This window comes from Primulina huaijiensis, chromosome 14 (assembly GCF_012295235.1).
Source record: "Primulina huaijiensis isolate GDHJ02 chromosome 14, ASM1229523v2, whole genome shotgun sequence".
Lineage (NCBI taxonomy): Eukaryota > Viridiplantae > Streptophyta > Magnoliopsida > Lamiales > Gesneriaceae > Primulina > Primulina huaijiensis.
Genome location: NC_133319.1, coordinates 16,538,341 through 16,551,471, shown reverse-complemented (window position 1 = coordinate 16,551,471; position 13,131 = coordinate 16,538,341). Strand labels below are relative to the sequence as shown.

The window sequence follows — 13,131 nt, the reverse complement described above, 5'->3', positions numbered from 1 at the left end:
TTTGATCAAAGATGTAGGTTCAAACATCACGCCGCCTATCATATTTTATTGATTTTGTTTTTTGAAATTTTCAAAATTATAATATGTTGTATATATATATATATACTCAAATTAAATTGTAATATATAATAATTTTAAAATAAATATGACACTTAAATATAAATTAAATTTAATTAATTAAAAAAACTATATAAACACATGTGGAAAAGACGTTATTTCTAAATAAACAAGACAACTCCAGAGAGATCTTGTTTTCTTTAATAAAACTTATGTCAATTTCATAAAACCAAATTAATAAATTATTAGAATTGCTTCACGTGCAAATAATAATTACCTTCAATATTGTTGTCACAGCTAGGGATGAATCTATGATTTTATATTAGAGTGAGCTGAATTAAATATAAATTGTAAACTTTCAATGGAAATAAATTATTAAAATTTAATACATCAAGATTAACATTAATAAATCAAATACATTGTAATGTGTATATTTAATTAAACGTACCCAAAAAAAAAAAAGAAATAAAGTTTTAATAGTTTTTTTCTTTTTTGATAGAATTTTAATATCATTTTAGCAATAGTATAATACATATCCATAGTTAGAATAATATTTGAGCCAAAATATTATTAAAAAAAACGTTGAGTCAATACTACCATTTATATATATTTGAAGTTGGGTGATTCTTTTGATTATTGTATACTCAAATATATAATGTCAACAAGATAACAAGATAAAAAAAGTACGGTAGAGTAAATGATACATAATATATGGAAGTTCGAAGACAAAATCTTTCTACGTCTCTCATTCTTCCACTTAGGAAGAAATTCACTAGAAGACTTTGTTTTTACAAATACTTTGTAAAGACCCGCTTCAATTTTAAGCCTTATCAACTGCCTAAGTTGAAACTCCTAATATCTTTCACAGTGGTTGAGACCTTTAGTCAAACAACCAAAGCACCACATATATAATAAAGAATGAATTCTAAGATTCAAAGTGTTTGCAACTTCTCAAACTGTATCTGGTAGAAAACGGTTGAGTAGTTGTTTTTCAAGCTCTGAATGATCCTTGTAAATATGATAATATCTTGAAGAAAAAACTGTTGAGCAGAATATGATATATGAGAAATGTACTCAGAAATCTTTGAGTATGCAAGTTTTTTTTTATTCTTTGCTTTGAGTGTATCTCTTTTTCTCTCTTTCTTGACTTTGAATTCTTTTTTGTATTCTCTATATATATAGTACTGTAGCCTTTTTCCCATTCAACGATTCTTTATACTGTAGCCCGACAATATGGACACATCACTGTCACGTGCTGCAATATTTTATTAAATGCTCTTTAATGTATTTTCTGATTTTGCACTTTTAAAGTACATTTTTAAACAAAAGTTGTCGGACAAAAGACAGTTTGAAATACTTTATGTCAGACGAGAGTTGGTAAGATATGTGCAATATTTCTATTTTATGTTATCGACTTATTTATTGACTTTCAGAAATAACTTTAACTCTGTCAAGTCGAGAGTTTCTTTAATATATATTTGAGCGGTCCAGTCGGGTTACAGCTTAGTCTAGTGCTATTGTTGAATAATCAAATAAGCGGTTGAGTAACTTTACTGGTAGAGAGTTTAAGTAGCTCGTGACCGTTTACTCAGCATTTGAAACCGTTTGCTTGTTGCTCTTTGTATTTGGTAGAACGGTCGATTACCTGTGAATACACGAAAAATGACAGCATGTTCTAATATAATGGATTATTATTTGTTATTACCAAAACTAAGAGATCTAACAATTTCTTTCTTTTTGGTGATGAAAAAATCTAAGTTCCAGCAATATTGGTAAGCTAATGGAAAAATGAATTTCATTGAGAGAATGAATTTAATTATTACAAGAGAATAAAAATAGAAATTTTTTTTAATACACCTAAGTATAGAAATTTAAATCCTATGCTCCTTTTTTAACCAAGAACTACCACCGCCGCTTGATTCTCCATCTTTCCTCAAATAAGCTTCTTTCTTCTTCCTGTCTTCTTTTGCTGCACCATCTTCTGCCCTTTTTTGGCATCTTTCATTTTTGTTTGGTCTCCACCTCTATTCTTAACTGATGTTTTCTATTTTTGGCATCACCTCTTTGGACAAAATCAAGCATTTCTTGGATTTAGGTGCCGAGTAAACTTCGCGTAATTTGACTAGACAAAGTGACTAATGTGTCATTATTGGATCTATTGGAAGATTGAAACTCAATCATGTTTAATTGAATATTTCTCTGAGGATCGAAAATATTTCAATTAACGGATTGGCGGAGGTTGATTGGAGAGAAGAAGAGCATCAAAATCCATCATAAGACTCCAGACTTTCTCAATATAAGATAAGACTTCTGAAAAATAAGCATCGGCCTCAATTTGATCTTTATTGCATGGAGATCTGGTTTCATCATAGTGGACCAACCGGTTGACACCCTCTTCAGTATTTGCTTCCTCATTCATCATATGATCTACCCCAGTTGCACTGGGAGAATGGGGGAGGCATCCTTTGAAATATCAATGTCAACCGGTTAAGAGGAGAGAGCAGGAGAATCTTGATAATGAGTTGGAGAGGATCTCAACGGTTGTTCTTAAAAAATGGTCTAAGGAGACAAACTTTGGAGACTTGCAAATGTAGTATTCTGTTTGGGAGATGCTAAGTCTCCAAAGAATCCCGTCATTGACCGTACCACATCATCCATGGAAGTTAAAGGAACTTCCGGTAGTGGTATCTCTATTTCAATAGTATTGGGGGTAGCACCTGGTTTATCAGTGGGGAGAGAGGAAGGGGTGGGGTATTCAACTCCTGGTATAGTTGCACTCCAGTTGTGTTGGTGTAAGTGGTTGGGTGGTCAGAAGTAAGCTTAGAAGTTGAGTCAGTACTTTAACGACTGGGTTGTTGATCGGTTGAGTCAGTGGCTTTATCCATGAAATCAGCAGTCGAAGGATCACAATCAGGTCTCTTCTTGGGAAAGAAAATAGGATCAGGGATGGTTGTGTTAGCTCCCTTTTAAACTTCATCCTCCATACCCATGTCTGCAATCATAGCATGTGCCGCCTCAACATAGACCTTGAAAGGTTTGGGCAATGGTTGTTCGAGAATTTGAAATTCTTTCCTCTTAGATCGAACTTTAGAGGCGGTGAAGAGGATGTTGAATTCCAAGTGTGATATAAATGTATCATCATCGAGCACTGTACGGCTTTGTGGATTATAGTTTTCTTCTCTTTGAAGAAAGATTCAGCCAATAAGACTCTCCCTCAGCTGATAAGGTAGGAATGGTAGAAGAAGAAGTACCCTCTGATATTTGAATGCCAGCCACCAATCGAATGGGCTGGACTTGTGGTATCGGATCCAATTGAGCAAACTCAGAAACACTCTTGAGTTTCTTCTTATTTGGCTTCTTAGCCTCATCTTACCATTTAGATGAAGCCGCCGGGTCCATGGCTTGGTGAAGACTTGCTTTATAAGGACATCGTCTTCATCGGTCTCTTTGTAGACCATTTTCATTTTCACCGATGTCCTAGCTGGTCTCTTCCTTTTCAACGGTTGAGCCACTTGCTCAGTACCAGGTGAATTCTCAGCAATTGAGGAGGAACAGTTCCTCTTCAGGAAATCTGCAACGGTCGCAGTGTTGAGCCATTTCTTAGGATGCAATGGCTATGTGATTCCAAAATTTACCTTCTTCAAGTTGAGTAGGTAACAAAATTTGCAGAATGAATTCTTCTGATTGGCCTTTTCCTTTGACCATTTCACACAGAGTTTCGAACAGTATATTGGACCAATTGACTCCAATCTTCAATTAAATCAACGCCATATATTGAAATTTCTCGAGAGTAAACTTGTCATAGCCCCTACTTTGACAAGAAGTGCTTTGGTCACAATGTTTGCCAGGAATTTGAATTCTACTTTCAAACTATGCTTTTTATGCTGGAATTGTAATACGATTATCAGAAATAGAGAAATCAATGCTCCAAATGTCAGAGTTGCCACTAAGTATGTCTGAAACTTTACCCAAACCGGTTGAGGGAAATTTCAGCGAGTTCCTGAAGAATTCTTAGGAAATTATGTATTTGGTGCCATCGATGGTGTAAATGATACCAAGGTTCTAAAAAGCGTGAAGCGTCTCGAAGCGCGGATGTCAAGTTCCAAGCTTTTCAAGCTTAAGCGAGATTAGCACAGGCTTAAGCGTGAAAAAGCGTTTTTTATCTTTAGTGTAATTGTAATTATCTCAAACCAATAAATAGATAAAATAATACATAAATATGATAAATTTAAGTCTGATGCATTAATTCTCATATTTATAAAATCATAAAAATATCAAAATTACAATCTTAATTTGTTTTTACAACTAGAACACATTAAAAATGTTAAATATTTGTAAAATCATTATAAGACACGCTTAATCATAATTAAAATTAAAAAACAAACATCTAAATTATAAACCTAATTTATTATTTCAAAATAAAAAAAAATTTAAAATAAATAGATGCGATTAATTGTGCTTAAGCACTATTAATTAAACACATTAATTATGTTGTAGTTTGACCGCTTCTTTCCGCTTTCTTCGAAGCGGGGCGTTTTTGCCGAGCTTCAAGCTTAAGCGCGCTTAAGCGAGGCTTAAGCGGGCTTTTTAGAACACTGAATGATACTACTATGCTCCATTCTTGCAGAGAGAAATAATTGTTTTATGGTAGCCAGACTGAAGATGAATTCGCAAGAGAGAAACTTCCTCAGATCGAAAGCCTCAAGCATTTCAAGAATAGAGGAAATAACTTTATTTTTCATGGAGAGAATAACTTCAAAATCAACTGCTACGCAAGTATTTATGATAGATATCTCAAATCCGTGAAAAACACTTTTGAAGAACAAGTGAAAAGTGCAGGGAAATTTCAAGAGTAAAGATAATTTGAGAACACATACATTTTAAGGCAGATGAAAATAAAATTTCTAGGGTTTAAAGATGATATATTTATATGCTTTAATGGGACATCCCCAATAGTATGCGTGTCAATTATGTCGTGGATTGGAACTTCAAAATTTGAAAAGAATTTAAATAGGCGTCGAAACTCTGGCAAAACTCTGTAAATTTATTACATGTTTAATGAATAAAATATCATTGCGGTCAATATTAAAATATGTCAATCATTTGTCCCTTAAATCTCAGCAGTTGGATAAATGACAATTTTCCAAAGATTACTCAACTATTTTGATTGACAACTTTTGTATTGGTTGAATAATTGTTTTATCAAGCTTCACGACATTCTTCTTCATTATTATGCGATGAAAAAAGAGGAATTATTCCAACTAAATACGGTATTAAGATAAATCTACTAAGCCAATGACATTTCTGAAATAAGAAAACTTAGCGTCTAGTAACGGTCTTGTGAGAATGTATGTTGTCTGTTGATCGTTTGAGATGTATTCTAGTCGAATATCGTTATTCATGACATGATCCCTTATGAAGTGATGTCTGATATCAATATATTTTGTTCTAGAACATATCACTAGATTATGTGTAATAACAATCACGTTTGTGTTGTCACAGAAGATAGGAGTTTCATTCGACCGCAACCCATAACCATATAGATATTAGATGACCTACTCCGAGCATGCGTGATCGATTTTCAAAGGATTTGGGGATCGAAGTTACCTCTAGTGGAGTTCACTTACAATAATAGTTATCAATCATCTATAGAAATGGCTCGATACGAGACACTCTTCGGACGAAAATGTAGATCGTCTATCCATTGGGACGAGGTAGGAGAAAGAGCTACATTAGGACCCGAGATCATTCAGCACACCGCAGAAATGGTAACCAAGATCCGAGAAAGAATGAAAACTGTTCAAAGTCGACAAAAGAGCTACGCGGACCAAAGAAAACGAGATCTTGAGTTTGCAATGGCTGATCACGTGTTCATAAAAATAGCACCTATGAAAGGTGTTATGAGATTTGACAAGAAAAACAAACTTAGTCCAAGATTCATTGGACCATTTCAGATACTCGAAAAAGTGGGAGCATTAGCATATCGAGTGGCGTTGCCACCAAATCTTGCAGGAGTCCACAATGTCTTCCACATATCGATGCTTCGCAAGTACATGTCAAACCCTTCACATGTACTGAACTTTGAGCCACTGCAACTCACACCAAATCTGTCATATGAGGAGAGGCATACTCAAATCTTGGGTAGACAAGAAAGGAAGTTACTGAACAAGGTGATAAAGATGGTCAAAGACAAATGGCTAAATCACTCGGAGGAAGAAGCCACTTGGGAGACAGAGTCAGAGATGAGGAGTCGATATCTCGAATTATTAGGTACGTCTTAATTTCGAGGACGAAATTTTATTTAAGAGGGGAGGATTTATAACGTCCAAAATCAACCTACGTAAACCACATGAATACAAATGAATTAAATTACATAATTGTTTTAATTAATTAATTTTAAATGTTTACTTGATGTATATTATATGATTAAAGGTATGATTGCATGATTAAATTATTATATGGTATGATTTCATGAAATTGAGAGATTTTGCCCGAATATTCGATAATAGGCTGGGGAAAAGAGACCGGGGACGACGGAGATAAAAAAATATTTTTCAATAAATATTTTCAAGGCTTATTAATATGATTAAAAATGATTAAATTTTTCTAAAAATGATAGATTTCAAATTATTTTATGAGATGAGTACGATTTTACCCGGGAAGCCGGTTTTGGGCAAACGAGGGACTTTTAAAATATCAAATGCATTATTTTTTAAAACTAATTTTTTATAAACTTTTATTTTCCAAATAAATAGGTATTACTCGGCCTAATTTACTTAGGATGAATAGACTCAATTGCTCCTAAACATGAAAGCCCAAAACCCAAGCCCATTATCATGCAAATTAAATCTATAAAAATAAAAAGCTAGGGCTTTTTCACACAGTTCAGCCGACTCCAGCACACACAACACACACTAAAATTCGAAATTTTCAAGGAGGAAAATCTAGGGTTCTTCGTCGCCCGTTCGTCCATTTTTGTGCCCCTCGCCGACGATTGTATATTCGAGTGTTTTAAATGCAAAGACACGTTTTCTATACCCTTTGATCATTGAAACAATTATATGCATGTTTTATGTAGTTTTGCATGAAAAATATTGGAGTTCGAATTGCTTATCGTTTGACAATTATTTCCAAAGTTTTGAAGATTTTAACGTGCATATGAACATGTTATGATTTCCAACGAGTACGTTGCCAACATAGGATGGACGATTTAAGGGGAAAATGAGGGCCGGATGGTAAGCAAGAGGGCTGCACGTGGTTAGCTAGATGATGCTAGGGTTCGAGTGGTTTTCCATGGGTGCTAGGGCTCGTGTAAAGGGAGGCAACGCATGGGGCTTGGATCAGGGCTGATGCGTGGCTTGGTAGAGAGACTAGAAGAGACCGTGAGGGGCTGGACGTGGCAACAGCTAAGGAGAAGATTCAACTTGTACAAGGACTCCTCCATGCATGATCGCGGCTGCTATCTTCGGAAAAAGGGTGTGGCTCGGTTGGGGATGGCTGGGGTGGTCCAGTAGGGTCTAGAGGAGGATCTAGGGTTGGCTAGGGTTCGATGGAGTCGGTGGTTTCTGGAGTAAAAGAGTCCTAGTGAGAGCTAGAGTCCTAGTGAAGATAGAAGAGGGTGTCGTAACTTGTGGTTCGTGCGCAGGGACTTCTCGCGTGGGCTGAGGGCTCTGGCATGGTCCAGGGAGAGTCCAAGAGGGTCAAGGTTAGGTTTGGTCCTAGATGGCTCGGTGGTGGCTCGATGGATTTGGGTCGTGGCTCGATGGGGGCGAGCTAGGGTTTGGATTTTCGAGTTTAATGGGAAACTTGTCAAACCATGGCCCACGGGAGTCGAGTCATGGTTCACGAGGGTATTTTGGGTATAAAAAGTCTATGTTTAAAATTTGGAAAGAAAATATTAAAGTTTGAATTAATTCGAGAATAAAACGCTTCATGAATTAGTAATTAAAGAATTAAATCGAAATCCTTGAATTTATGTCAAATAAAAATATTAAAAATTAAATTTAAGCTTAAATAATTATTTGAGATTGTCTAGAGTCTATAGTCAATAAAAGTAAAAAAAAGTCAAAATCGAGAATTTTTACGTCTAGGAACAAAACGATTATTTTACACCTGGATAGTACGAAAAGGCTTGGCAGCGTACCGAAGGGTCATAACGCATGATAAATGATATAAAATGATGAGTTTGATGGAAATATGGAATTTTATGATTTATGGTAAAGTTGTACAATTTTTACTGTTAAAATGCTATTTTTGTAAAGTCATGATATTTTATGCTTTAAAAAGGAAAAATATTTTGAGGGATGTGAATTGACTGTGAGAAAAAGATAGATGATATGTGGGAGATCCGTTTTAAGAAGAAACGATGAACTTACAATTTTATGGGAATGTCGTGAGGGAAAAGGCACTAGAAGGAGCCTGTTTACGGGACAAGGCCCTAGAGGGAACCCGACGATTATATTTTCATATTTCACGGTGGTGCCTAGTGCCTGTTAACATGCGCAATAGTGAGCTAAGACCGATCAGTCGACCAGAGGATAAAATGCTAGTCATTTTCAAGTATCAAACTTCGCCCAAAACGAAAAATGATGCAAAACTTTACGATTTTATGATTTTACGATTTATGATTTATTTATGCTTACAATTATTTTAAATAAAAGTATGATTTTAATGCATGTGCTTATATATGTATTACTTGTTACTCATGTTTAGGACGTGCTGAGTCATTAGACTCACTAGGTTTGAATGCTGCAGGTGATGATATTGAGGGAGGCGCTGACGCTTAAGTGGATCGAGTACAGTAGTAAACTCTCGAGGGATATTTATTTTTCGAGTAGACTAACTAGGTTTGAATCCTAGATTGATAGGCAAAGTTTGAAGGAACGTTGTTAAGAATTTTATTAGAGATTTTATGCTTGACTTTGAAGTTAAATTTTGATCATGTTAAAGGTAGAAGTCGAATTTTGGTAAGTGACGATTTTAGGAATTTTATGCACTTGAGATTTAAATTGTTAAATTATTTTGATTTATGGAAATGTTAAGTTATTTATAAATGGTGATTTTCGAATTAAGAGATACAAAAAAAATTAGTAGAATTTCAAAGTTAAAAATTAAGGGTCGTTTCATCGAAGCTAAAGTACTAGCACCTTACACTGTTGTATTTGATCTTCTAAGATCAATTGTGCTAAGAAAGAAATCAGTTATATACTAATAAATTGTAAAAGGAACTAAGAGTTTCAGTTTGACAGTGTTTAAGTCCAAACTGAAGTGGGTTATTACAGTATCTGTAATTAATCAAAGTCCTTGTAATAGAAGGGGTGATGTAGAAACATTTGAAGTCCCCGAACATCCATAAAATCTTTGTGTTCATTATTTCGATGATTCATTAAGTATTCAATCTATCAGTTGGTTTATTTTCACACTTAATGCGAGTTTTTTGTGTAAAAAAATCAGTTACCAATTTCTATCTAGACTAATTTAATTACACACGAAAAATAGTTGTTAATCTGATTAATTCTGTAATATAATGAAATTTTGTAAAATGAAAGGAAAAGACTAGACCACTGATATGATCTGGGAACAATATGTCAAGTTTCATGGATCAAGAAAATAGTTTCGAACGTGCCTGGGAAAGAAATAAGACTTGCATTCCAACACACTCAAGATTTTATCAGAACTTGAAAACAACAATTCCTATAAAAATCAAAACAAGATAAGGCAGTGAAGCAGTGGATAAATTCGAATCCGATTTCGGGTCGACCACGGGTCTAATACCCGGATTCGCATTTGGAGCTAATGAAAATTCAGGAGGAGATGCCGGCGAGATATCCAATGTGTCTGCTGGCGGTGGCGCATCCGCTGCTGCCGCCTTAGAAGCTGAAACCAAGAAATGAATCCATTGTTTCAGGTGCCCATTTTTTTTACGTAAGACAGATTCATAATAGATAGAATAGATATAGGCCTATTACCATGAGTAGAAGCCCCAGAGGGAGCTGCACTGGGCCCGAATAAAACAGGACCTGCGAGTAATCTATTTTTAGCCGACAACGTTTCTTAGATCACACTAAGCGTAAAATTCAATAGTTTTTCTCATTTGTGAGTATACCTGGAGCCGGTAAGGGATCACCGGAGGCTGCAAAAAATGTAAGAAAGTGCTCAATCTTTAGCAATCCAAGACCAAAATTTCATTAAGAATTGTTCAATATGGAGATTTATTTATTCACCTTTGCACTTCACTGGAACAGAAGTTTTGCATACTCGAGGGAGTGAAATTGCCAAGCTTCTGTTCACAAACGGTACCGAGACAGGGACGTTTCCTGTTATTATAAGGCAGGCACAATCCATGCTGTCAGATACAAGAGATTCCAAGGCATTGCAGCAACCTTGGGTAGGGGAAGAACCCGAGGCGCTACTTCTGGTGACGTAGTTTAAGCAGGGGGTGAAGCTATTGATCATTGAACTGGTACATGGCGTGCTGATCTGTGCATTCGCCTCAAAAAACATACATATTAGCAGAGTTGCAAGCAGTGATTGCGCGTATGAGTGAGCCATCCGTGTTTCTGGGAGAAAATTCAAGAAAATGGAGCGTGGAAACTTATTATCTTGAAGTTGGGGACTCGAGATATGGATGGATATATTTATACATGCCTATGTATTTGATCGTTTTATTCGATTTGGAGGGGAAATGGGTGGATTTGAAATGTTGTTATGGAGCTCAACTACTTTAACTAACATTTTGTTTGAAGAGGTAAGCATGTTCATGTTAGGTGGCCACAGATTGCTTGTATTTCCTACATTGTTGAGCAAAAATTTTCCCGGCAACAATTAGATTCAAAGTAGGCCAACAAAACTGAAACTATCAATGGATATTGTCTTTTCCCCAAGAAAAGTCTTATTTAAACCCGAATACAGCAACTCCTCCATCTTCAAAATTCAGGTCTTCCAAGATCCCATTTCACAAACATCGCTAATTACTAGAAAAATGGCTTTGAAATCATGTCACATAAGCCTAGTTGTGCTAGTCATACTCATGTTTTATGACAGAGCCACAGCACAATCAGGCTGCATGAATGCACTCGTGGGACTTTCCCCATGCCTCAACTACGTGAGTGGAAATTCATCGACCCCATCACGGTCATGCTGTTCCCAGCTTAAGGACGTCGTGCAATCGCAACCATGGTGTCTTTGCACACTCCTGAAAGGCGGATCCAACTCATATCTAGGCATTGTCGTAAATCAAACTCTGGCACTTCAATTACCCGGAGCTTGCAACGTGCAAACGCCTCCGGTGAGCCAGTGTGATGGTAAGATAAACACGCATATTTTACATTTACTCACACTGTTAATCAAAACTAACAAACTGGATTTTGAATTTTCGTTATCATGAAACAGCTTCTAATAACGGGCCCAGTTCTGCATCAACCCCGACAAGTCCACCTTCCTCCGAGTCTCCTGCCAACGAAATCCCCCAGAGCCCAACCTCACCGGAGGAGCCAGATATTCCATTAGGTAACTAACTAACATCAAGTATTTCATCTTCTTCTCCGAGTCGACCCGCTTAATATTTATTCGGGACTGTTTTGTTTATACAGAGACCGGGTCTAAAACAGTTCCTAGAACGGATGGCTCTTCCAATGGAGGAAGCAACACCAGAGAAGCATTCAGCTTTGTAGGAATCCTTCTCCTGACACTCTCGTGTGCTTATTCCGCCGCCGAATTTTGAGATTTTCCGGCACATATAGATACTTGTGCCAATACCATTGTTATCTTGTTTGTTATTCTATGAATTTTGCGTTCGTTGCCACTGCTCCTTAGTATTTTCCCAAGATTTTGAATCTAGAAGCCATTACATTTCAGTGTCAAAGTTCATATACATACAGTGAGTCGATTTTATTTCATTCTTAGTTAAATTTTGTTTAAAATTTTTTCATGTAATAAAAAAACAATCTTCTAAATACATAAATTTGTAGTAGCATATTTTAGGAAAAAGTTGGTTTCTTACAAAAATTGATAGAAGCAAGAAAATTAACGTGAAGATAATTAAGAATTCAATATCGAATAACATGGATTGGTATGTGAACCACTCGTGATATATAAGACGAGACGTGGAATGTTAATATGGAATAATCCACCTACGACTCCATAAGCTTCCAATTTAGAATTAAATAATGAATAATATTATAGTTAATACGAATTTATCGTACGACCATATTTACAACAATTATATCATAAAATTTTGCTATTATATCGTGAAATTTTGCTATTATTTCATGATATTTTGTATTGAATCTATAGATAGATTTTGATAAATAGAATTTTTGTAATGAACTTTTTTTGTTGTAAGAATTGTTTTATAAATTTGATTGTACATATAATATTACCCTTATATAAAACTAGGTAATCTTTTACTTTTGAATAGAAAATTCAACCAAACATTTATTCTTGTTTTTGTTACAATTTTACCAATTAATAATCATGATATATTCAAAAAAATTTAAAAGTTTCGTCCCATATTAACTTAGTCGTTTTAGATTTGATTTACCTTTGCGTTTAAGAACACTGGATGTCAAATCAATTCATGATTAGTGGAGTTGGTCCCTCTTCTAAATCCCTATGATCTACTGGAATTAACTACCATCATCAATCTCCTGAATGACATCCACGATAAGAAACTGAATCTCTCGTATAGATCATGTAGAGTCATTAATTTCTAATCGCTATTATGATGCAGTTTGATTAGAGTTAATTAATTACAACGCAAAACAAATAAAATTTTTCTTTATTATGAGCCCAAAATGTGACACATATGATTATAATACTAAAAATGGTATATAATAAAGTCTCGCCTAAACACATCACAGCATAAGATAAGTCTACAAGTGGCTAAAATCTAATGCATAAAAACAACGCAGATCCCCGCAACATGTCCCGGTATATAGATACATATATATATACACTGAGATAGGCTACTCAATATCAACCCAAATGTGACTCCCTCCAGAAGTACCATCTATTGTTTCCTAATAACTTGGAGTACCTTCCATTATTCACACACAAAGACAACAACAACACCCT

At 35.3% G+C, this 13,131-nt stretch overlaps 2 protein-coding genes across 2 annotated transcripts; one reads left to right on the top strand and one right to left on the bottom strand.

Annotated features, from left to right (window-relative positions):
* Window positions 1–9,626: 9,626 nt before the first annotated feature.
* On the bottom strand, window positions 9,627–10,707 carry LOC140956552 (non-specific lipid transfer protein GPI-anchored 16-like). Its single transcript, XM_073413335.1, has 4 exons — window positions 10,281–10,707; window positions 10,163–10,189; window positions 10,026–10,076; window positions 9,627–9,933 (listed from the first exon to the last, which is right to left on the bottom strand). The coding sequence occupies exons 1-4, from the start codon at window positions 10,606–10,608 to the stop codon at window positions 9,728–9,730; spliced, it is 612 nt and encodes a 203-aa protein (XP_073269436.1). The 5' UTR covers window positions 10,609–10,707; the 3' UTR covers window positions 9,627–9,727.
* A 25-nt stretch (window positions 10,708–10,732) lies between these two features.
* On the top strand, window positions 10,733–11,912 carry LOC140956551 (non-specific lipid transfer protein GPI-anchored 10-like). The gene is made up of 3 exons (XM_073413333.1): window positions 10,733–11,360; window positions 11,449–11,565; window positions 11,649–11,912. Exons 1-3 carry the CDS (start codon window positions 10,919–10,921, stop codon window positions 11,777–11,779), a joined length of 690 nt encoding a protein of 229 aa, XP_073269434.1. The 5' UTR covers window positions 10,733–10,918; the 3' UTR covers window positions 11,780–11,912.
* Window positions 11,913–13,131: the final 1,219 nt, after the last annotated feature.